The 25,868-nt window shown below is 36.0% G+C and overlaps 1 protein-coding gene across 3 annotated transcripts in view; it reads left to right on the forward strand.

The window, feature by feature from the left end:
- Positions 1 to 25,868, forward strand: part of CADM2 (cell adhesion molecule 2) — a 590,742-nt gene that overhangs the window by 378,123 nt on the left and 186,751 nt on the right. For 2 of the 3 annotated variants that reach the window (XM_021541252.3, XM_021541238.3), the window contains exon 2: positions 7,269 to 7,295. The exons of the other annotated variant lie outside the window; for it this stretch is intronic. In XM_021541252.3, the coding sequence (XP_021396927.1) occupies positions 7,269 to 7,295 (27 nt within the window). The remainder of the gene's footprint in view (positions 1 to 7,268; positions 7,296 to 25,868) is intronic. 3 annotated transcript variants of the gene reach the window in all.

Consider the following 25,868-nt stretch of genomic DNA (forward strand, 5'->3'; position numbering starts at 1 on the left):
TCTCAATATTTTTAAGAGGACCATTTAGTGCATGATTATATTCATCTTCTATTTTCACTATCCTGTAATGTGATGTGTTATGTGTTTCCAGCTGCTAATGTGGATCAGCTACAGCTGGAATCCTGAACTCCAGTGATGTTTAGATTATAAGATGCTTCTGCTGATCTCCATCATGTCAGTCATAATGAGTATTGAGAACAAAATTACTATATTTATACCCTACTCTTCAGAAAGAAAATGGAGCTGCATGTTTTTCAATATTTTATGATTAGTATTGCATAATAAATGTTGTTGCATGTGATAATCTAGTCACAGTTTTAAAACCGAGGAAGGCAATAGAGTGCAACTTGAAAAACTTATCTTGAGAAAGTTTAGATTATTTTTAAGAATACAACAGGAATAATAAATCTTCAGGTTTGCAAGGAGTTACATTAAAGAAGTATACATGCTGTAATTTGAACTCCTGGATGGTATGAGATACGTGAAGGAATTGCACCAATCTGCTGCATATAATGGTGAAGTTATATAACAGCAGAACAATTTACTTTTGAGAGGGGCAACTGAATGACGTGATCTGGAGAGCTTTTGAAGTCCCCACCACCAAAGGTTTTAACACTTTGTCAAGCAATCTGTTAGGAGGGGTCCAAAGATAACTCATGCTTGAAACACGCAGGATGCAGTGGCTGACATCCTCAGAATCCTTCCAGTTTGCATTTTTGTCCCTTTTTCAGTTGTATCTTCAAGACTATTTTATGTTTCTGAGGGAAATTACCTGCTGTCATTTTGGGAACTTGTGGTGTAGATACAATAATGTAGAGATAGAACACAGTATAAATAGAATAAAAAAAGGTCACATGTTTGAATTCCATTTAGTTACATATGCATGACTGCACAGTTTTTTAATGGTTATATACATAAAGAGAGGAAGCTTGTCTAGGAATATATGCATTCTGGTTAAATCTGCAAATGCCACCATCTGATATTTTAGGAATCTCCATGAGAAGAGTGTGCAGAACTTACGTATAAAAATTATATTCACTACAAAATGCAAAGACATAGCAATAAAGGGAATCAAGGGAAAGATCAGAAAATCAGAAGCAAATAAATTTAGATCCCATGTTTTTGTGTCATTTGTTGGCCACTCTTTAAGTCTAAGCAGCAATGACTTCCTGAGTTCAGGAGACTCCAATTCCCAGCATGAATTTCAGCTGATGGTGGTGGCTTCTTTCCCCTTCAGTGGCTTCTGGAAAATGCTGGTTTTGAAAAGGAGGATGGGAAGGATTGTACATTGCAGCACATGTGGGTATCTTTGAATGGATCTCTAGTCTGTGAGAGCCTAATAATTTGCAGTATTTTCTGGAGGAAATGATCCTGCTAAGGCCTTCTGTCACACAGAGGAGATTTTCCAGTCAGAGATTCAGAGCTGGCATTTAGGTGACCTAAATGATCAGCGATAATCCGTCCATTTATCCAAATGGAAAAAATGCAGTTGTTGTCGTCATCATCATCCTAAAATTAAAAAGAAAATTCTAAATGTAGGCAGTGTAAAAATAAGTAGTTTTTTGTTGTTGTTTTTGTTATTTTAAAACTGGTAATCTGAATTACATGTTGGATGTGTTGGGGAGCAGGGCTGTGTGGTTGTTGCTGTTTCTTTCCTCCTACTTTGTGGGGTGGGGGATGTTTATGCTGGTTCTCTGATCATTTTTCGTGATCCTAAATGATTTTAAGGCTGGAGTAGATATAAAGATGAATAAATGCATCCATGTGACTGGTGATTTGTTCACTTTTTATTAAAGAAGAGAGGACCTCCAGAACTGCAGGAGCTGTAGGGTACTGAATCTGGGAGAAAATCAATGCAATGTACTTCATGAATATGACATTTTCTTGTTTCTTTTCCCTAAATAGAGTATTTAGTTGTTATAAAATTTAAATATTTTACAGTTTGTTCCTCTTTCTTGATCTTAGTGCATCCAATAGGTGAAATGAGAACAAGAATGACCTCAAACATTTCACTTTCCTTTTTCTTTCCCCTTATTTTTTGAAATAAAAGATTAGGTTAGCTAGATATCTGGGGGAAATGCTTTTTTCCTTTTTTTTTTTTTATTTTATTGAGCTATTGAAGTAATTGGACGGATGTGGTTTTCTCCAAAGACAAAAGACAAAACTCCAAATCGAATAATAAATCACATATAAGAGAAAAATAAAATAAAAGCTATATCAAATCTGTCTAAAAGTGTCTACAAAATTGAACAGTGTAGAGCAGCTGAGTGTGGAGAAAATATTGAACAACTTGTAGCCACCATTTATCAAAGAATGTAATTTAACAATTGTTGGCATACAAAAAGCAAGAAGTCAGAAAGATGTATCACAGAAAATAAAGCACAATATATTATCGATATTTGAGAGCAAGGGTATATTAGGGTTTTTGAAATTTGAATCTTGGTTTTTACATTCAGGCAATGATTTTTAAAAGATTGTTTTAACAATACAGCTACAGCAGGATTACTTTTCTGATTTAAAAATGCCCTAAAAACATTAATTCTGTGAAATTTAGCTGCACCTGGCAGTTTTCCTCCCCTTTCCAGATCTCTCATAGTGGGACTCTCCTGAGATCACTGACCTTGGGTTTTTGCTGTTCTGTGATGCTCTCACTCACAGACCTTTCCCTGGTGGCCAACCCTTTTGTTTTACATATTCTGTAACCACAAGAGCCTTCAAAAAATACAATACTGTGTAACCTTGCTAGAGAAAATAGAGGAGATTTATTTCTCAGCCTTACCTAGAAATCTAGTAGCTCTGTCATGCCTTTCAACCGGACTTCTGAAAATATGGTCTTTCTTCCTCTGTAGTGGTTTTAGTTTGCTAATTTGAGATTTCCCAGGCAGTGCACCAATTAATGTGATGGGTTCAGTGCTGGCTAAACACCAGTGCACACACTGGAATATATTTACTCATTTCCTGTTATGAGATAGGATTAGGAAGAAGGCAAAACAGGCTCAAAACTTTAAAAGGATATAAAGAAAAGTTTATTAACAGTACCTAAAAGAAAGAATAATAAGACTCAGAATAGAATCTTTAGAACACTTCTCCTTCCTCCTACGACCTTTTATTTCCCACTAACAGTGTACAGAAACAATTCAGTCAGTTTAGAATAATCTTTTTTCAGTTCACTTAGGGAGAGGAGTCCCTCTTGTCAATTTTTGGAGACTTCTCCATGAGAAAAGCTTTCTCTCATCATTTCAATTTCCATGAATAACAGCCGCCTGGGTATCTGCAATTGTGAAGTCCCTCTCATCTCTCACAGTTTTTTCACAGATGTGTTTATGGGCCATGTCCTGTTATGGGGTATTATTTTAAAGATGAGCTGTACAAGAGCAAAGGTTCTCTTTAGCTATCTCTGAGATCATCTTCATCCCTGGGAACAGAGATGATCTTCTCTCCCTGGGGGCAAAAGGGTCTCCATCATTCTTCTCTTTCTCTCTGTTGAAACTTCTCATGAGATCACAGCTACTTCAACATCTGATTACTTTAGCATGGAGGCCTTTGCTCATATCTACAATTGGAACACTTCATCTCCCCATACTTTCAATGAGTTACAGGGAAAAAGAATCTGATGTATTAATTCTTCTCCATAGCTTTTCTAGAGGATTTCAGCCCCAAAATCAAGGCATCTCCTCATCCCTCCTATCTGGGACTTGACTCTTTCTTCACTGACCTTGGTGTCTTCATGTTGTTCCTCTATGTGTTCTCACTCTGTCCTTTTCTCTCAACAGAGGGAGGATTGAAGGTCTGCAAATCTTATCCGTGCACTGAAAGAGTTAGTATCTTGCCTGGTGCCTGCAGATTGTTAAGTGACCTGGCCAAGATGGGGACAGGCTGAAAGGAGAAGAGGGCTTCCGGACATTTTTTGTCTTTAACATGTGTATTCATAGAGGCCTGTCCAGCTTTCTCAGTGGTTTAACAGATTGTCAGTTCTCAAAGCTAATTGCCGATTGGGTTTTGTCAGACATGGAGAAAACTGAGAGCAGCTTCTCTTAGAAAGTCACTTCCGTGAATAGCTCAAGGGCAAAAGCTGCACACCTACTTTGTCTTTCTTCTCTGGTCTTTAAAATTTTTCCTTAAGCTCCAAAAAGGTGACTGTTCACACTTTTCTGTAGTATGCTTTCCTGTCCGGAATAATTTTCCTAAGACAAGAAAAATGCCCTTACAAATGTTCTTTTTTTTTTTTCACATATATCTCTGAACACAGGGAAATATCAGAATCAATATCCATTTATTGTTTGACTTGTTAATTTAGACAAAGAAAATATGGCAGCCATACACAGCAAATTCCAGATTTTAGGTTATGTTGTGCCAAAAAATTATTATTGGCCAGTCCTAAACCATTTTATTTGTATTACAAAAGTCTCAAGTCAGTGTCTTGATATATTAGTATATACATTATACTACTTTGAGGTGAGGAAAACACACTTCCTTGAAGATTTTCTTCCTTTTGTCAGCAGGTAAAAAAGAGAATGTGTTATGTGAAATGTGGCTAAATCGACTGACTTGCTGAAGATTTAAAGCAAAAGTGGATCCTTTGACTGTAATGTTGTTTGTTGAAACCTCAATCTTTTATCACTGACATGGGGCATAAAAAGCTGAGTTTTCCCATATCTGATGCTCCAACTAAAATCTCAGCTTCCCTCTGCTAAATTTCAGTCTTGATGATTCTCATTCAAAACATTTGTCTATGCTTGTCTTTTATGGCTTTACATGTAATATAAGAGGTGGGTAAAATTTTTCAAACATAATATATATATAGGTTGAAAATTGTCTTTTTTTACAAAGTGACAACGTGAGTAAAGAGGCAAGAGAGGAAAATTCTTTCAGCTTTAAAAAAAAAGAAAAAAATACTTCAGTGATACCAATGAAAGGGAATTCTCCTTCATGCTAAGTATCAGAAAGATGGAAACAGCTGCAGCTAGTTGCCTTCTGTAGGCAGAATTATATTTTGTAAGACCATTTTCAGCTAATTTGGCTGTTGTGCAGTTTGAACTTTATGAATTGACTTGTAATTGGACCATGCTGTCAATGGGAAAATTTACAAGTATTGAACATGACATTTTTAAGAAGGTTACTGTCATCTAGTCCTCTATTAGTGGGTTTGCAGAGAGTTATAATTGGCCTAACAAGCCTAGTAACCTGTCCTACTTCCAATTATATTGTACAATCTCATTTAATACTTTCCTTTATTTACTGATAGGTAATAATTCTCTGGTGCACACACTTCAAAATAAAGCTGTCTCTTCATGGAATATGTGGGTTCTTTTAATATACATACATATATATTTCCATACACATAAATTATATCACTTACATATCCATATAACTATGTGTATATATATTCTGAAGAGTTCAAGTACATATATTTTTTAATATAAGTACTTATATGTAGGCACAGTTTTTTTTTTTTCTTTTTTATTCTGTTTAATTAAGTACAAAGTCTCCTGTTGCTTTTAAATTTTTTGGTGGGGACAGGGAGATAGTGTTTTCTCCAGACCTTTATTAAGCTTATGGGTTATTCTGGCTAGAAATGATAATACATTCATGTAGATGTAATTCTCAGGACTGAAAAAAAAAAACAGGGGAAGCATAATAAAATGAACAGGTTGATGAACTCGGTGCATTCATTATCAACTTAGATTTGCATGAAGGAGAAACTGTTAGCTTCTTATAAAATTAGAATGGCGTCATTAATTTTGTTTACTACACAAGCAATTTTTAGCGTGTGTAAGATTTACGGGCAGTTTGCAGGTGAATACGTCTTGTTAAACAGCCCTATGGAAAGAGTTCTGCAGAAGCATCTGCACTCATTGTAGCTCCCCAAAGCAGAATTTTTTTTTGTGTTGCAAGGAGAATGTTGACAAGTCACAGTGGTGAAACTGGAGATAAAGGAGGGAAGAGTCAAAAAATTTAAAAAAAAAAAAAGATGCAGCTTATGAACTGATATTTTGATGCATTTGTAAAGTTAAAGGTTTCATTTTTTCAACAATTTCTTCATATATGGCAACTTGGTCTTCACTGCTACACACTCCTTGCTTGTTTTAGTAAAGACTGACTGGTGAGACAACAGACCAAAAAATAAATGAAACAAATCAAGCAAACAAACATTTTAGATATGAACAAAAGAAGCAAAGCCACCAGAAAAGGGTTTGGTCTTTCTCCTTTTCTTTCATGTCTTTTGGTCTCAAGCATTGCTGCTTTTGAATGGTTAATGTAGTTTTGCCCTACAAGAAGGTCCAGCAGAAGAAGAATTACATATTTTGGTTTTCTTTTCTTTCGTGGAGATGCTCTTGAATTAATGCCTTCTCACAGTGTACTTGAGAATTTAGAGAGGTTTGGATGATCTTTTTGAGTAATTTAAGTTATTCCATTAACGGAGTGATTCCATTCTAACTTTGCATTTCGAGTAATATTTTCTTTCAACTACATTATCCTTGAACCTCAGAAAACAGAAAACAATGGTTCTTTTTATTTCGGTGATAGTGTGGTTGTTAGTGAAACATTTTAAACTACAGTGTTTGTTTTTGCTACCCTGCTGGACATGAAAAACTACTAGGATGAGACTGTGTGGATTCAGGACACACAAGGAAGGCTGTAGTATCTGTCCCAGTTTCTGTGAGTTTGAACATTGGTCACTGTTGGTTAAATTATCATCTGTTCCTTTTGGTTTGCATGCTACATTAGGGTGCAAGAACAATCTGAAATTATAGGTTTCAATGAAGAAAAATAGTGATTGTACAGTAGATTATAAATCATTTGCATATCTGCAGATTAAATTATGCTTATTTGCATCAGCTTCACAAAAAAAATGATATTTCAAGAAATAAGAGCAAGGGGATGACATAAGATTTAGGTTCTTCAGAATGTCATTTTGGCAAGGCAAATTGTGCTTTAAGTTAGAATTTACTAATGTGTGTGCATTTGTTCTCACCTACTTGTGACTAATGATCCGTGATTTTTCTGCAATCCTCACCATGCTTTTTTGAGTGTGTATTCTGGTGTATTTTCCAACTTCTCAATGCAGGGTTTCTGACAGAATTATAGATCTGAACTCTCTCACAGCACAGCAGTGTCTCTAATAAATAGGTCAAATAATCTTAGAAACGGTGTTTGTTAGCTTTGAATCAATAGTGATGAAGTTTCTCTGTGTTCTTGCTTGCTCAAACTTCTGTCTAATCTATCTTTGTTCTCTTCTTCTTGTGCAATCTTTTCCTTGCTTCCAGTGGCTGCTACAAAGAACAAAGCTAGAGGTGAGTTTCTGCCTGCACCCTTCAATTTGCATTGCATGGCTCTGCAGCCCACGCGTTTTCTCCCAAGGTTGTTTCTGCTTCTCCAAACAAAGAAAAATAACTTTAGGTCCTATGGTATGATAGATCAGTTCTTTAGAATTTCATAATTATGCCTAAATGCATTGTTTATCAATCAGCACTGCTCATGCTGTATTTTGTTAATTGCTTTAATTTGGGAAGTTTTCAGGAAAAAGACAAAACTAAGTGCTTTGTAGTTAGATTTCTGACTTGCATTATAGTAATGGAGGGATATTGATGGCACTTTAATCGAAATGAAGATATTGCATAAAAATGCTCATAAATATGTAAATGTAATTTATATTTTTTATCTCTAGTCATAGTCATAAATATCTGAACAGAGAACAATGAACTCCTAAGTGTCTCCTAAGCATTTCCTGTCTTTTCACACTAGTATAAATGATCATCACTGTTCCTGATAGCATACCAATATATAGAAAGGCATACTATGATATCTGCAGAGATTTATAGCTTCAGAGCAGCAAGGTGATTGCCACAAATCAGTGTGACAAAGAAGTAAACCTTTCAGAACTAATCATGTAAGGTCAGCAGTGCTGTAAACCATTTCCTGAATTTTAACGAAGCAGTGATGTAGCAAATGTAACCTGAGGGGGTGTATTTTGACTTACAGATACAGATAAATCAATGCATACATGCTTATATATACAGATGCATGTGCATTTATATGTATGAACATATATTTGCATATAAAATAATGAAAATATGTATTTTACTATCATTTTTATGTTATTTCTGGTAGATAAGATTGAGTTGTCTGATAATTAAACATCAGATTTTAACACAAAAATCTCTGCTAGTTTACATGTATTTTGGAAGTTAAGTTTCACAATGTTTGCAAAGTTCAAATCCATATATTGGTTAGCTTGAGGTTGTAGAACAATAATAATAATCAAAGAAAACACAGCCAGTTGAGAGTGTTTATGCATTAGAATAATTAAACCAATAATTAAAATGCAGCTCAGGTTTGTATTTTTTTTAAACCCTTGCATGGCTTCTTGTAAGATCTTTTTCTCAGAAATTTTGCATGCATTGGGTGACATGAATGAGGGGAGTGAACAAAGTCAAATTCATCTATTTGCCTATGCATGCTTTGAAATTTGCTTTACTCCTTTCTGTACTGTTATGTATTCAGCTGTGGTGCTGAGTAACAACGGTCAAGACTTTGAGACCTTCGTAATTAACGAGAAAAGCCCAAACCAAAGCAACATCCACAGAAGCGACTTTTCAGCACAAATAAACACAATCTCATCAGTATTCAGTGATTAGCTGATACTGCCATATATTGCCATTCACACAGAAACTGTCCTGGAGGCACAGGAATTGTAGGATGAGTCAGAATTACTCATGGGTGCCACTCAGCCTTAGCACACCCTTATTTCCGAAGTGCACATGCATATTGAATGCACAGCTGAAACTCTGTGTACTGCAAGAGGTTTGACACTGATCTGCCTTATCTTTGGAGATCTCTTGCTCAGCTGCACAGTGCCTTCAAGAAGTCCTTGGCTTTTCCTTTGGAGCTGAGCAGCCCTGTGATGAAAGCACCCAATATCCACAAGGAATTCAGTCCTGCAATAGTTCTGTCTTTTACCAAAAGCTTAGGAGTTATTTTATAATCTCCTGTGGTGGAAGACATGAAGTAGATGATGCCTTACTGCTTTCCTCATTACTCTGTCTGAGCAGCAAAGAAAGGTCTGTTCCTCCTTTTCAAGTCTAACACTTAACTGGGAAACAGTTCTTCTCTAATACAGCACTGGAAACATCAATTCACAACTGAGATAATTCTCAGGAGGAGTTTCTCTTTTGGCACTTATAATATGAAATCCAGCAGTCCTTTATGCCTTCGCTCTTATGTATGGGTCTTCATCTTTCCTTTCTGAAAGTCTGGAATTTGTGCTGCCATTTTCAGCAAGGCACAGTTGACCTCATCCCTACCCTAAGATCTGAGAGTTCCAGAGCACATTATTAAATGATATTCTGTGGGATCACCTGTCTTTAGTTTGTGCATTGTTAGCATGGCAAAACTCCTGCTGGTCTCCGCTTCCCTCCCCCTCCTTGTGGGATTGTCTGTAAGCTGAACAACAGAGCCTTTGCTCTCAAACATAGCATTCAAAGCTATTTCCTGAAGTATTTTCTCAGTCTTTGTCAAAGACTGCTTGTATTAAGTGTTGTAAAGCAGCTGTTGAACTGCTTTAGCCTTGCTTTGAGGCACTTAGAATCAATTTAGGTTGAAAGGTCATCTGGTCCACAGGTCATTTGGACTCAGCTACCCTGTAAGTAAAACCCGCTTAAATCTGTTTGCTCACAGCCATAGAGTCAAATTGAAGTATCTCAAGGATTTCACAGTTCCAGGGTAGATTTACACTGTGATTGCTTGACTTTACCATGGTTTTCTTTCTTAGACTTTTGATGACCTAGAAGAAGCTGCATGAAGTTTTTTGTGGTCTCTAAAGTAGATGAATACTTGGATTTTGGACAGGACAGATCTTCCTTTGGACTCTTGGGCAGATGCTGCCACAGTATGCTTATGGGCAGAATACTTTGGACATTTCCAAGAAGCCTAGTTCAGAAGGGTTTGAAAGGGTTGGGAGGAGAGCAAAATGAGACATGAAAATGGTCATTTATGGCACTTAATTTGATGAAGCAGAAATTGAAGATCCCACCTGAAAATCTCAGACTATCAGACGTTTTTTCAGTGCATGAATATTTTAAGGACTGTTTCTTAATACACCAGATGAGAATTGTTAACTTGATCTCTATAAATGGACATTTCCTCTAGCAGAGCACCTGTTTGAAGACTGATTGACCTCTTAAGTAGTGTTATTGTGACAATTTTGGGACAATATTGCTGTAGATTTCTTCTGGCAGCAGTTAACAATAGTTTCCATCCTGGATGATCTTACCAGATCTGCTAATGATGTGTCAATTTTCAGCCAGCAAGTGAGAGAGAGGGCCAAGTGTCTTCATTCAAATGTAATTTGATGAGGAATGGAGTTCTGCCCTCCTCATTTTAACTTCTTTGATACACCCCGAGTCATCTACTATTAAGAAGTTATTGCCAGAGCTGTCCCAAACCTCCTGTAGTTAGGCAATTGGTTTTTAACACTTCAAAGCATAAATCAGAGTTTCTGAACATTTTCATTGTGGGGTTTGTTGTTTTTCTGTTTGTTTGATGGCACTTTTTGTTGTTCCTTTTTTTTGGTTGAGAATACTGAGGATGACTATGGCAACTTCTTATAGTGAAAAAAAGAAAAATATAAAGGCCAACTTCTATTGCAAGAAGGGAAAGCAAGCCCTCCAGAAAGATCTCTTATCATCTGCTTGTTTAGAAGTATAGCATTTCTTCCCCTTCCTAAGTCTCCTGTGGCCTACAGATTAGAAATGGTGACATTTCCAACAAGATTCCTAAGTCCCCAAGAAGAGACTTCCTGCAGAGGGGAAGATGTGACTGCTTGAATTTTGCAGTGTTCATACTATCCAATGTATATAAAAACCTATTGGATTGGTAGCTATTTCTGACATGCTTCTTTCTCCCATTTTAGTTGTATATGAAGCTCTATTTTTAATTTTTTTTTCTTAGGGGAAATACCATTTGTATCATAGTGCCACTGCTTCTCATAGCAAAGTACTGCTGTAGTACCTACAAAATGCTATATTCTCTCTCCAAAACTAGCATAAAAGCTGTACTTCTGATGGTTCTAGAGGATGTCCTTTTAATGGGAAATACTGTCAACCTTTATTTTCTATTTTAGTATTGCAGTTTTAACTACTGTAAATGCCTTGAACTCTATCTCACTTGCCTCACAAGCTGGATATAACAGCACTGTTTTTTTGTAGCCTGGTACTTATCCAGGGGATTTCTGGCTTGTATCTTTTTCTTAACTTTTATTGCATCTGTATCCCAAAGACACTCTCTTTATTTTTGAGAACCATGAAAAAACATTTTTGTTCTTTCAGTCATTTCTTCTACAAATGCAGAAGTATATTGTTTCTGCCTTACTTCTAAAAGAGGAGACTGTTTATCCATCAGAAACATAAGATTAAATTTATCTTTAACAATGCTACTTAAGGCTTACATCTCAGTCTGTAATATAAATCATCACAGTGGTTGATGCACTGTCTAAAAGCATCTTATCCAGGAGACAAAGATCACTCTGGACTTTATTCACTTGATTTACTTTGTTTGTTCTCATTATGTCAATGAAATTGGTATCAGCTTATTTTAAGCTTAAGTCAGGAGGAATCATGTGAAGAGTGTTGTACAAACATAGTCTGTTATCGCCTGGATAGTTGTACATTTACATTATCTTTTAGTTAAGAATCAGGTTTTTTTTTCTCGGGAGTTCACCTGATCTTCATCATTGGTCATGTTCTACCCAGCCATCTCCTTGATTTTCTCACAGCATGTGATCGAGTTTATTGTGTATATTCTACATAAGTATATTTGTAGATATGTAGGTAAAGAATAGGTTTCATTCAGATTTGACTGAAAACCATGCAAACATGTCAACACAATTGCAAGATATACAGGATCTAAACCTACTAGTTTCAGTCCTCTCTTCAGTACATGTACTTAGGCAAGCATATTTTCTATTCAGAAAATTATCATAGAATTAAGTTAATAACACAGCAGCTGTCCATGTAAGGAGCAGGATGAAATTAATGTACACAAAGGAGACACAGACACTACTATTTGTCTTACTTGCTTTGCCTTCATAAAGTTCTCAGCTATTAGTCAGGCATTAGCTTTGCTGTTGCTTTTCTTTCCTTTCCTTTCCTTTCCTTTCTTTTTTATTTTCTTTTTTTTTTTTTTTGAGGAATAGCTAACTCAGGGTATCATCTGCAAAAATGACATTCTGTAACATATGATGGCAAAAGTTGCAAACAAGTGGAAGTGTATAGATGTTGAAAGTGTGAATCCAATATAGAGCCTGGGGAAACTCCATAAATCAGTAGTTTGGAAGAGCATTTATTTATGGTTATAAGCTTTCACCCTTGAGACATGTAGAAATAAAAACCTGTCATATTCCACCTTTACTACAAGGTCATTACAAAAAACTTGCCAAGACTGTTGTAGCAGCATAGCGGGATCTGAAACCTGATTGAAATTTTTCAGATATTCTACTGCTATTGAAGTAGAGGAGCTCTGCTTTGTAACATCTTATGATGTTTTTATTCAAAGTACAGTTTCAACTTCTAAAGGAAGAATTTTCATATGTCACTTTAAGGTATTAAAAGCACTTTTAGTATTTGTAAGTGATTGTACTTTCAGAGAGAATAACAAAGCCAATGTAGCCTTAATAACCATCCCTTTACTGTCTCTTTGGTATTTCCTCCCCTGTAGTTTGGTCACTGCTTCCAGTTTATAAATCCTGTGCTTTCCTCCAAGGATTAAATTCTGTCCACTGGTTAAACTTGTGAAGCTGAAACATATGGATTTCAGTTTTCCTCCATGATTTCTCATGGATGTTAAGGGTCAGAGTTTTCTAATATTCAGCATTTCTGATGAGGAAGAAAGTGGTGATGTAGAACCAAATTTCATGCTTGTCTGTGAAGACAGTTCACAGAGAAACAAAAAAAACCAGAAAAGTTTGGAATTAAAAAAGTTCTGAAAATGACCGTGTTAAGAGTGCAGGACTGTGAAGGTTTAAATTTAAAATTTTGGTGTGCCTTGTTGAATTTTTTTAATATCATCTTAAGTGCAAAATTCATATTAGATCAAGACACTAGATTATTTTAAGGTTTAATTTTCCATTAGATAATGTAAGACATTATAATTACATCTCAAAAAATCATGCAAATCTACTTAAGTATGTCATATATATGCCATTTGTCCTAGAAAATTTGGGAGAGAAATCAGTTGCCTGAGTTCTAGAGGATTTTTTAGAAATCTCTCAAAATATGTTCCTGTCCTTTTTTTTGCTTCCTTATAAACTCCAGCTGTGATCCTCAGGGAGAAAAGCTGGAATTATAATGATGATAATAGTTCTTAACAAAGTTGCTGACTACCCTTTACTCTTTGCAATTATACTTGGGAAATGCTTGGCCCTAACATCTGTAAAGTCTTTCCAATATTGAGAGAGCTGACAATTCCACATGATGGCATGTGTACGCAGTCAAAACTCTCACCATTGTGGTTCCGGCCAGAATTATTTTGCCATTGAAGACCAAACCAACATGAATCAGCTTTTATTACTTAGATGGAGAAGCTCTGGAAGGAACAGTTTGCTGAGCCTATGTGTCCTCTTTATTACTTTTAATGCATTTTATTCTGCTTTTCAGAACAGATGCAAAAACCCCTGTATTAACAGTGGTGATCATATAACCCACTCACTAAAGTAGCTGGTTATTAGGGAATAGAGTTGCTCTAACATCACAGAAATAGCAAACAAAGGTACAAAGCCCCCCTGAAATGAGATTTGTAGGGGCAGGCTATTGCTGTCAACATGTCCTTTTTATCTGAGAGGCATCTACACTGAGCCAATGTGTCAGTCATTTATTGACTAAATGGTTTTTTTTAGCCAGTGCAGAAGAATTTGAGATGGAATAAGGACAATGTCTGTTTTCATGTTTGTGAAGTGCAATAGAGCTGTGGGAGAGGAACTCTAGGGAGGGTGCTCCATTCTGAGGTGGACCTGGTTATCATTGACTAAAGCATTTTGTCAGTTCTTATTCCTCAACTTTCAGATAGGCCACTCTTCCCTCCACAATGGTTAATACAAATTCCGATTGCCTTTTTTTTTTTTTTCAATTTGTCTGTGTTCATTTGGGTGTTAAGCATGTGAGACTGTCAAAAGCAGTGCATTAGGAGAGCTTGCCATACTTGAATAGAACTCTGCTGGAAATGTGGTTGCTTTATTTGCTATTTGAATGGATATGCTGCTGTAAATCTGGTCATGGTTTTGAGCATTGAGCCCTTATGACTCTCTGCAAAGAATTTCCAAAGGCAGTGCATTGCATTTCAGACACATATTGCTGTGTACTGGCTCAGTTAAGTAATTTGTCAGATTCCAGTCAGACAAAACTCTTTGCTTCAGAGTCTAGACTGTTGATTTAGGCACAATCAAAAGGATATAGTGAGTTCCCCAGATGCGTTCATCATGTTTTCGAAGTCCTATGGAATTGTTGGGCATGAGTGCCTACCTAGTATCTGGCAGTTGGTTGGAGCTGCTGCTCTGAGGCAGGTTGTCAAATTCCTTGTCCTAAATATCTAAATTACTCAACTACTGTTGAAATTTGGGAGTTTTTTTTTTCAAAATTTCTTATAGAGAAAAGGGAATTGGCAATAACACTAAAATACCGGAGAAAAGATAATAGTTAAACAGATGCAAGTTAAAACCATGGTTACTGATTTTTATTTTTCTGAAGATAGAGATACTTTTAAAAATACAGGCTTTTCTTTCAGGCTTGGTTTTGTTCCACTGTGCTTTTACAGCAAAAGGAAGTGAAAAAAGTGCTTTCAGTATAAGGAATTTTTTTTCCTCAAATGCTCTTTTGAAAACCAGAGGACTTAGAATGATTCTCCACATTAGGTCAGATCTCAAGATTTGTTTCTTAAATCTCTGTATGAGATCAGATCTTCAGAGAATTTGTTTTACTTTAGTGGTCAGTGAAACACACAGTGTTTAAATGGCTGAGGATTCACCATCACTGCTATCATTTGTGGTTTTATGTTAATTCTATCTCAGATTCTTGGATGAAGCATGAAGGCCTAAATCACCTTAGAATTTTCCATGTGTGCTATTATAGTTTCATAGGGATCTCTAGTTCTTTGTAAACAAGTGTTATGCTCAGCATTCCTCTGGGATTCTTCCAAGGGTTAATAACTTCAACATCATCCTCCTCTTCCTCATTTTAATTATGGGTTGCATATAAAGGAAAGGAAGTGGAAAACACTTGATCAGTTTACTTTGGAGGGATTTTTGTTCCTGTGCTGTTCATACACTACTATTTTAAAAAATCTGCTGTGATTAGAGATGGTTGTGAAAAATGCTAATCACTTGTTTTAAAATTTTAAAAGTTTAATAGTAATAAAATAGTTATAAAAATAGTAATAAAAAATAGAGCAATAATAATTTGGACAATCAGAGTTAGAACAATAAAGAGCAATAAAAAGTGAATAATTATGAACATTTGGATGCTTTCCTCTTAAAAGCATGGCTCACTAACAAAGGATTAACCCTTAAAAGCAATAGCCTGTTGCATATTCATATATTCATACATGATGCATAAATTATTTTCAAACAAAGGGTGTTCTCTGGTTATTGTCAATTTCTTCCCCTTAATCCTGGTGGTTCCATAAAGACAGAGAGGAGGTGGAAGGATGTTTGTCTTTTCCCATAAGGAGGCAATAACTCTTAGGTGTCTTGTTGCTGTTATTTCTGTACAAAGAATTTCTTGATTATCTCATCCCTTTCTTGAGCTAGTTAAAAAAATATCTTACATTGCATAGCTTCTATTATAACATTATGTTGTAACCTACAACTATATCTACCACACTACTTAAAAAGGATTAATACAATACTACAAAATAACTTTCCAAAATAACACATATAATATTCAATTTAATATTCTCAAAGAGCCAATCATTTAATAGGCATTTTTCACAAAGGTCATAGGATGATTTATGCTTGTCTATTGACCACAAGGTCTGATGGATCATTAAAGATAAAGGAGAGAGAAATGCTCAGTGTTTGTTCACCATCCACCTTAAATTGTTAATTCTGAATTAACATCCTTAATCACTACTCACTGGTTGCAGAACATCCAACTCCTTCTCTTTTAAGCTGATAAAGTGAAGTTCATCTCTTATAAAAACTAGCTGGCAACATCACATTGTCTTTATGCAGCTTCTCAGCTCATGTAAAAGAGCCAGAGCTCTGTCTGGAGGATTGCAAATAATTGCAAATTTCAGAAGGAACCTCTGCCATTTATGTTTTGGAAGCTGTTGCTGGCTCCCAGGAAGCTAAACAGATGAATGAGTCTGTTCTTCACAGATTGCTGCAACTCAAAGTATGCCAGTGCCAGCACTTCAGAAAAGAAAAAAAAACGCAGGTTTTCCTTTTTAGGATCCTGATTCTAAGAATCTATGAAATTGGATCTGGAAGCTAAATAGATTAACTAATAGATTAATAACATATAGTAATTTTTAAAAACTCAACGAAAACACTGAAAATATTGGATCTTTTCATTTTTTGTTGAACAGCATTCTGTTCATGGGCTCCCTAGAGACCTACTAACTGAAAGTCATGATTCCGACTTAGTCTTCTAAGTTTAAAGAATATGAAACAAATCTTTAAAATGCTGGAACTTAACAAAAACCATTAAAAGATAAATGAGAAAGAAAATTAAGGAGTTCAGAATAAAATTGAGTGTAGCTGTCAGGAGGGAGGAAAACACTGGAAAGAAGGCCATGGAAAGGAATAGTGCAGCTGGCCTTTGCAGCTGCCAGCAGTAGAGTTCTTTCTAGGCTTTGCAGGTCCTCCTGTGTCCTATTGAAGTCACTGCCAGTTTGCCAAACTCTGGTTTAAAGGGTGCAAGCAAAGATAAGATTTTAAACTCCTGATTTATTTCAGTACCTGTGCACAATAGAGCACATCAATTGGTTTCCCACAGACTCTTCTTTTTTAACTGGTGCTGAGAATACTGCAGTCCTTTTTCTTTTGTGAAGGGTGACTCTCCTATCTGTTTGTTTTTTCTAATAGTCAGTCTTATTTCTATATGTATACATTATATGTGCTGTGTGTGTTGTATCAGGAGAAAAATGAATTGGTTTAGTTGATGAAGAAACAATTCTACATAACTGAGTTTTTCAAGGTAGAAAAACTTTTTGTGCTTTTTGTGTAGTTTCCCTTTTTATTCAAAATGCCTGCCATTGGAAATCCCTTTGTTTCATTACTTAATTTCCTTCAGAAGTAGCTGTTTTCATTTGTTTTGGGGAGCAGTATTTATTTTGTTTATTCATCATTGATTTCTGGAAACATAAAGTGTGTCAGTTAATGCTTTCCAAATAGAAGCTCAGAAATGAAGGGAGAATATCAATCCCTTCATTAATGTCCATTTGCATTTTAGGAATTTATAAGTGTGTAACACTAATGAGCTAATAATTCAGTGTTCTTTTTTAGATAATGTTATGTACAGAAATGAATAGAATTAATGGGCTTCCCTACCGTGGATGGGCTTCTCTTACAGAATTTAATTTTTGTGATGATTATCGTAATGGACTACCCATCCCACTCCAATAATAAATATTTCCCAGAAGGCAGACTAGTAAAAATGCTTTTCTAGAGCAGACAGTAGAATTCCCCTGATCTTTGGCTTTTCCCCTCTTCAAAAGGCCAGGAGGAGAAGTGGACCTTGGAGATCTGTTGAGATAAGTTTCTGGGGTTTGGCACACCAGCAGTGAGCAAAGTCCAGGATTTCTCCCTTATATCTGATCTAAACCTACTCTCTTTAATTTGAAGCTATTCCCCCTTGGCCTGTCTCTACATGTTCTTGTAAATAGTTTTTCTTTATTCAGCTGCTATCTTGATCTTCTAAATATCTTCCAAAATATATTCAGTTATTTGTGTAGGTAAGTGACAACTATCTTAATAACTTTACACTTTTAAAAATAAATTCTACTTTTTTTAGTGCTTCTGTGAAGAGCAAAGTGTTATTTCCTGTCACAATTACTCTAAAGAAGATGTCATATCAGTGTTTTTGCTGTAAAACTGTCAGTCTTACCTGAAAAATGTTAACGTTTCCCAAAAGATGTGAATTTGGTTGAGTTCTTAAAGTACAGTATTCAAGTCCCATGGCTGTTTCTAAAATGCAGGTTGAACATAAACAACTAGGGGAGATATTCTTGATGATCAAGACCAATCTCTATAGCTATTACCTATTACCACCCATGTCTTCATTCTTCTGAAAAGCTGAGGATTTGTTGGTTTTTGTTTGGTGTTGGTTGGTTGGTTTGATTTTGGTTTGTCTTCCTTCTCACCTGGTTAGTTCATCAGGGAAACTCTAAACCCTTCCCTTACAATGAAAGATGCACTCTTCTAATTTCCAGAGGCAGTATATTCACATAACTTTTTCTTTTGTCAAGATTATCTTTAATTATAAACATCTTCTCACATGTAATTTTTTATCACTGTGAATAATATGCAACTATATTTTTTTCTCCCGGTCATCATTTTGGTCTATTTCCAGGATAATATTTTTCCAGTGTGTCATGGTATGAATTGACTGTTGTTGATTGAAGTAAGAAGAAAATTCTGTAATGTTTTACCTGGGATTCACTGCATCTTTTCTATCCAGCCTTCCTACATCTACCAGAAATACTTCAACTGTCTTATAACTGCTTGCCTTGAAGTTGCTCCATATTGGTCATTCATACTCATCCAGTGATAAATTAGAAAATGTGTCTTCTTCCTGCTCGGTTGTTCTCAGCTAATGAGATTCTAGGGTATAGCTGAAGTTTCAATTTTTAATCCCCAAGTGCATGGGGATTTTTTCTCATTTCTATTACTGCAGTCCTAAAGGTTGTCCAGCACTTTCTGTGAGATATATCAGCCCTCTTCTGTATGAATGATACTTTTAGATTGCACTTCTTCCTGGTCATTTGCAGGGAACAAATTCACTTATCCTTCCCAATCTACACAAGGTGATTCTGTGGTGGATTTGTTAGCTGGGATTTTTTGGTCAAGACATGAATATTTAGCAAGTGTAATGCTGTTTAGTGGTGGTTAAGAGGCAAGCAATGAGATAAAAAACAGCAAAAAAATTCTAATCTCACATAAATTATACCTATAGTACATGGATAATAATTTCCTGATATATGGATTTTTGTATTTTTCTTAATATAATTTTTGGCTGGTCATTTTTTTTTTTATTAACTTTGTAGTCATGTTGTTACTTCATCTGTATCCTAAATAGATAAAATAATTGTGCTCTATGCCAGCAGAATTGTATTTGAACTCACTGTGTATCCTTTAAAGACTTTTTTGGACATTCCCTGTTTTTTGCACCATTTTGTGTTTAATTCCTGAAGTGTCTTATGTCTGTATTCCAGAGCATTCCAATCTGCTACAGACATTGTAAATCCTATTCCATAGTTCCTGTTTGGTCACACTCTAACTTATCAGTACCTCAATGATGTACTTTAAAATTATTTTTTTTTTTTCTTTCTTTGTTTTCTTTTCTTTTTTCCTCCCAGGCACTCATGGCATTATTTGACATTATGAAAGCTTTCCTTTGGGAATTCTTGGTATTCAGGCACGCTTCTTGTTTCTTCAGTGATCCATGACAGCCAGGCAATGATATTTTTTGGTTTTTTTTGTTTTTTGAATATGTGCAGCATCACTCAGTACCAGACTTGCTGCGCCTGTAGAGGCACAACTTGTTACTTGGGGAGCTCACCACCTGTTCCAGTGACCAGTAGATATTAACATTTTCTATGTCAGGTCATTTACTTGGCTTGTCAGAGTTCAAGATTATGGCTGGAAGGGTATATTGACTTGAAAACATATGTTTATGAATTTATGGAACAAAGTTGCAAAAGTATGAGGCATAATATAGTATTGACTTACAGTATAAATGTAACAGAGTTTATCTGCCTCCCTCATTTGCAGTAAAAGAATCTGTTATGATCCTGACGTAGGATTTCTTCTGATTAGACTGGCTTTAAGATGCTTTCTCCATGCCTGGGGCAGAAGAGAGGCCTGTTAATGTCTTATAATTTCACTAGGTGAATATTTATTTTCTAATTTCTCAAGTTACTTGCTAGGAAAACAGATTCTGTATCTTGCTGGTTTGTTGTTTTTTTGGGTTTTTTTTTTTTTTTTTTTGGTTTTTTTTTATGAGACGGGGTTGTCCAAACCCTTTCCCTGGATTCTGCTCAAAGCCTGTTACAGAAAAGAAGGAAAACAAGAGTTTGATAAACTTGAGGCCTGTGCAAAGCGTGATGGCAAGAAGGACCTCCTGAAAGGAAAAAGATGGCACTGAATTAAGTGGGAAAGGATTTTTGATTAAATGCTTACATAATTTTTACATATCAATTAAACTAAACCATATTTCTACTAGTCAGATTGCATAGTGATTTGAATTTCAGAATTTTTTTTCTGGTAAGCCATCCCCTGGTCTCCCACTGCCAAGGAGATGTTTTTGGGGTTTTTTGTTTTTTTTGTTTCAGTGTTCTGTCACTTGTGTCATTCTAATATTAAGGCCTTGTGGCTAAGGAGGTCTCTGTAATAGAACTTGCTGGGTTGTTCATGGCAAATTATTTTACAAACACGTTGTTCCTCTGTTCCTCTCTGCTTCATTTCCTTGAGTGTGTGATGTGAGCTTGTATTAGACACAAACTGTGTATCCTGGGGGAGCATGATAGAAAACCACAAAACACCAGTCGGTCTGAAACGTTTTGCAGCCATGCTTAGGATGTGTGTGGGACAAGTGGGAATTTTTAGAGGAGCTGCTGTACTGGGGGAGAGGTCTGGGCTGCTGAGAGGAGGATGTCAAGACAAGGCTTCTCAATTTGTGCCTTGTGATTGAAATTAGCCATTTAGACTTAAAACCTGTTGAGATTTGTGTTTCAGCCATTGCTGTTCCCTTATCTACAGTGTGGCAGTGATTGGGCTGTTGGATGCATGACAGAGTGAAGTCAGATTGTAGCCTGAAAGTTCACTAAAGTAGGTTTCCTTTTTTCCCTAAATCAGTGTGAAACTAAGCAGAATTTTTTTTTGGATCTTGAACTCTGTGAGCCTCCAAAATGCACAGATGCTGCCTTAGATACCTTTAGATTTATTCTTGAACAGAAGAGACTGGCAGCTGAGACATACTTGGGCAGCCCAGGAAGACTAGAAAATTGATATGAAACAGAAGCTGAAGAGACACAGTACCTCCAACTTATTTTATTTTTCATTGATTTAAATTTTCTATCAAAAAGTAATGATCACAGTGTTTTCTAGGGGGAATTGACATCTATTTTTCTAAGAATAAAGGGCAAAAATGACATTTGGATTCCAGAAGAAATGTCATTTAGCTGTGTCAAAGAAAGTATCTGGGACTCTAATGACCTACTTTCCTGCTAAGTCTCTAGGCCATTGCTGAAGTTAGGAGCATAGGGAAAATACATTTCATCTTCAAAGACTTCAAGATGAGGTTTATAACTTTCTTAAAGAGAAAAAAAATGAATCCTCTCTCCTGAATTGAGACAGATAAAGTTTCAGCCCAAGATGGATATTTGTCCCCAAAGATTTGAAAATTAAACCACCTGCTTTAAATGAGAAGTTAGAAAAAATGCACTGTGTTAAACCAGTGTATTCACTTTGAAAAGAAGGTGAAAAATATATACTTTTATTTCTCTATAGGTCTAATTAAAAAGAAAATACTTTGGATAGCACAAATAGCACAAGGACTGAAAAATACTCTCATATATTCACGAGTCCTAGGGGTAGTGATAGATTAAATGGCTAAATCATTATATTTTAGAAGTTGTGGCAAGGTGGTGAAGTTCCCACTGACTGCAAAAAAAGGAAATATAACCCTAATTTTTAGAAAGAAAGGAAAGATATATTAGACGTTAATCTGAAAGACAGTAGTTTTAGATTAGATGTTGTGAGGAAATTCTTTACTGTTAGAGAGAAACTGAGCATGTTCCACCCCTGGAAGTGCTCAAGCCCAGGCTGGATGGGGCTTTGAGCAACCTGGTCTGATTAAAGGTGTCCTGCCTGTGGCAGTGGGGTTGGAACCAGATGATCCTTAAGGTTCCCTCCAACCCAAAACATTCTGTGGTATGATTCTATGATATTTGAATTGGAATCAGAGCAGCTTTTGAGTATTTGGGGGAAAATTGCACTTTGTATTTTCCTGACATGTCATATTAAGGGTATTTCACCATATTTTTAGCTGAACCTGATGGCTTCCCTCAGATTTTCATCCCTCTGTCTTAAGAAACAAGAAAGTGCTCACAACCACGAGTCCACACGTGTATCAGGTAACCAAGCAGGCTCGCAATGACTCTGCATGTGGGGGTTTCAGATCGGTTTCCCATCTTCTGGAATGAGCCAGATGACAGACTGCTGTGTCCTTATGTGCTTCCAATTTGGATGGGAAAACCTGCACTTGCTTTTGGATGTGCCTGCTAAAAATCCCTGCTCTCACTCCAGTTTGTGGAGTTCAGTGAGGCAACCAAAGAGAGATGCTAACTTAGGTGTTGAATCAGAAATAGCACAGCTAGGGCATAGCTGTGCATCAAAGTAGTCCAGGCACATGGATGGAAGTGGAGCAGATGGCTTCTGGATCTCACTGCCTCAGAGCTGGGAAGAGCTGCTGCATTGTGCCTCATTGGGCCACATAGATATTCCCCACACTTGACTACTATTTCAGATTCTTTGGAGCCTTTACTGTAATGGAACCTGTTCTGAACCATCCTGATTTTGAAAGAAGCAAAAGGGTTTGTTGTTTTTTTTTGTTTTTTTTTTTTAAATTACCTGTCCATGATGGAGGAAATATTCAAATTGATGTACCATGCTGGATCTTAAATTCTCAAATGTCTTTTTTATTCTTGAAATTTAGTGCATCACTGCAATCAGTACTTCAAAGTTTTATGTAGCTGCATCACTCGAGGAAGGGATATGTGGTGAGGGGAGAGGTAGGTGAGAAGAAAAAAAAAAATGGAAGGAGGTGGAGAAGACAATAATTTTATCTGACTTTTTCAGCATATTCTTTTTTGTGTTAGTGGCAATTACTCTTCACAAAATGATGGACCTGAGTAAAAGGGAAAAGGAAAAAAGGTAATATTTTTGTTTCCCACTTATTCAATGGCTCTCAAGCCCTCCTGTACATGAACTCCAGCACCTTAGCACAGTTGTGTTGGAGCTTTCTGCATAATTCATCACAAAAGAACATGAGGCATTCAGCAGTCAGTGCTCATTCAGAGATGTTCTGCATTACTAGCAGCACTGGTAAATATGCCTTCTCCATACATAATTTATGGTTCTCAGCAGAGATAGTTTTATGCTTCATAATAGGCTAGCTTTGATCCCTTAACATTTGTTTGTTCAACTTAGGGGTTGGGTGCAAAACAAAGACTTTAAAATCTCTTTCTTGCATTGCTTGTTTCAACAGTTGCCATTTCCCCATCCCGTTAACAAGGCTGAAATTGTTTCTGACCCACTTTTGGGGAAATGAGCCTTCCTGTAATGGATTTTGTGTGTAAGACTTTTTATTAGCCAATTCCCTCCACACACAACTTGAAGTAGAATGAAAATTGGTTTAGAAACCTTAGTATAGTCTATTCTGTGCTTCTGCTTAAAGAATTTATTGTTATTTCTTGTGACCTCTAGGAGGAAAATGTAGATAGACCTTGTGTTCTGTGAATCCCTCTTTTAATGCTGTGATACAGCTAGAGACTACATATAAATGTGTAAATTAATGTGTTGGAACTCATTGAGACAATTCCATTCTTCAAATTCAGTAAGTTCTTAAGCTAAAAAAAAAAAAAAAAGGCAAAAAAAGAATCAGTTTTACATGTTTCCATTTCCATTAATATTTTAAAATAATATAACAACCAACTATGCATTTCTGAATGAAAATTCTCATTGGTCCTCTCTGCATTTTAAACCTGTAAAGTCTGGAGATTTTTTTAAACAGAATATCATTAGAATTGGCGCATTTCTGTGACATGAATCAATTTGTCATCTAAGCATTTTCTGATGGGGTTTATTCTTTCATCTTTCTCCTGCTTGATACAATTTTTCCTATTCCGTTCTCTGTTTTGTTTGGTTGGGTTGTTTCCCAGTGATTGCTATATTTTAAGCTATTATCACTCTTTATTTTTAAAAGTCTTGTTTCCACCCAAGCTATATTTCAGAATTGCTAAGTGTTTATAATTTCTTCAGCAAGTAGTAAGACCTGCCCTTTGGAAATTTGGTCCCTTTTATACATATCAAATTAGGCATGTTAAAGACTGACTAAAAGTTGCTTGTCACTGTTCAGACTCTTTGCAATAAGCTTTTTTTTTTTTTCTTCTGTTTCTGATGTTTCAGTCCTTTGCAGGTAGTCTGCCTGAAGGAATGATTTAAATATTTTCTCTGTTTGCAGTTCAATTTGGTTTTTCTCCCCACTAGTCTAGTGTGAGGATCCTTGCTGCATTAGATTCCAGTTGTGTAATGTCATCTGCAAGCCATAACATTTTAGTCCCTTCTTATTTTCTGCTGTTACATTTTGGTGTTTTAAATATTGGTGGGTTTTTTACATAATGTGGATTCTTGGCTATTTTTAATGATATTAAATGAAGCCTACAAGTACAACATAAATTCAAGACGGGGAATGGGGCAGAGAAAGCTTTTTACCATCCTTTTGACTTTTCTTCTGTAGTCAGGAATGTGTGTCATCACACACCAGGAAAGTTTTTTTCTGACTTTTTAGGAATGTTTGCTTAGAGAATGAGTGTAGCTTTTCTACCTCATATTTAATAGCACAGTCACACTAGAAAAGCTACCTTCTACTTTTTACCTCCATTTGCTCTTTTAATACTTTTGGCCAACTCATCTGTCAGTATACGAGGGAGAACGAATAAGAAATTTACTTACTTGTCTGATTTTCTTGTCTGGCAGAGCTAGAAAATATTGCTTGTAGCAGTGAGGGGGAGTCAGCTTCTCATTGTATAAATGTGTTGGAACAGATGTTGTGAGATGTCATGATCTCTTTCATTAAATGTCTACGGTTTCTGTAATTTTGGAGCAAAAATTTGATTTAATCTGTCTGTTGCAATAATACCTATGTTTGCATTTATTCATGCAAAGTGTGCTGCATGGGCTCCAAGGGCTTTCTGCAGTCACTGGATTTGCCATACATTTTTTTCCAGTCTATTGCAACAGAGCTTCCCATGTCCAAACAAATGTGATATTGCTTTGGGGAGTGAGAGGGGTTGCTGGTTTTGTTGATTTTTTGTTTGTTTGTTTTTCTTTTTCCCCATGATGCTGGCCTTCTGTATATGAAGCCTGAAGCAAAAGCATTTGTAACATCAGTAGTTAGAGCAGTTAAAAGCAAGTGAGTTTTCTGTATCATTGTACAACTTCTTAAATATAGACTGGGATAGAACTTTTGGACTTTTCCTTGTCCTTGTACCAGCATCTTAGTGCATTTGATGTGGCTTTTGGAACAGAAGAATCAGATTGCAGCAGCATTGAAACATACAGTCATTTCTTTCACATTTTCATTTGTATCTGAAAGACAAAGTTCTTATCTCTTGCTGCTCTGTGATAACTTTCGTGTTGTTTGGTGTTACGTTTGTTTTCTTAATTAAAGCTCTGGGTCTCAGAGTTGCTGGATTATATTTTTTTTTCCCCAAATGACACTGCATAAAAAATTGGAAATATTTATGCAAATCAAAAATCATAATTTTAGTGGTTGGTTTTGCCACCTTATTTTCTTCCTTTCTTGGAGCAGATTCATTTGCTTTAAATATTTTGTTTTCTTTATAGTATTTTTGGATGGAGCTGTTCTATCTGTTTT

Source organism: Lonchura striata, chromosome 2, assembly GCF_046129695.1.
Source record: "Lonchura striata isolate bLonStr1 chromosome 2, bLonStr1.mat, whole genome shotgun sequence".
Lineage (NCBI taxonomy): Eukaryota > Metazoa > Chordata > Aves > Passeriformes > Estrildidae > Lonchura > Lonchura striata.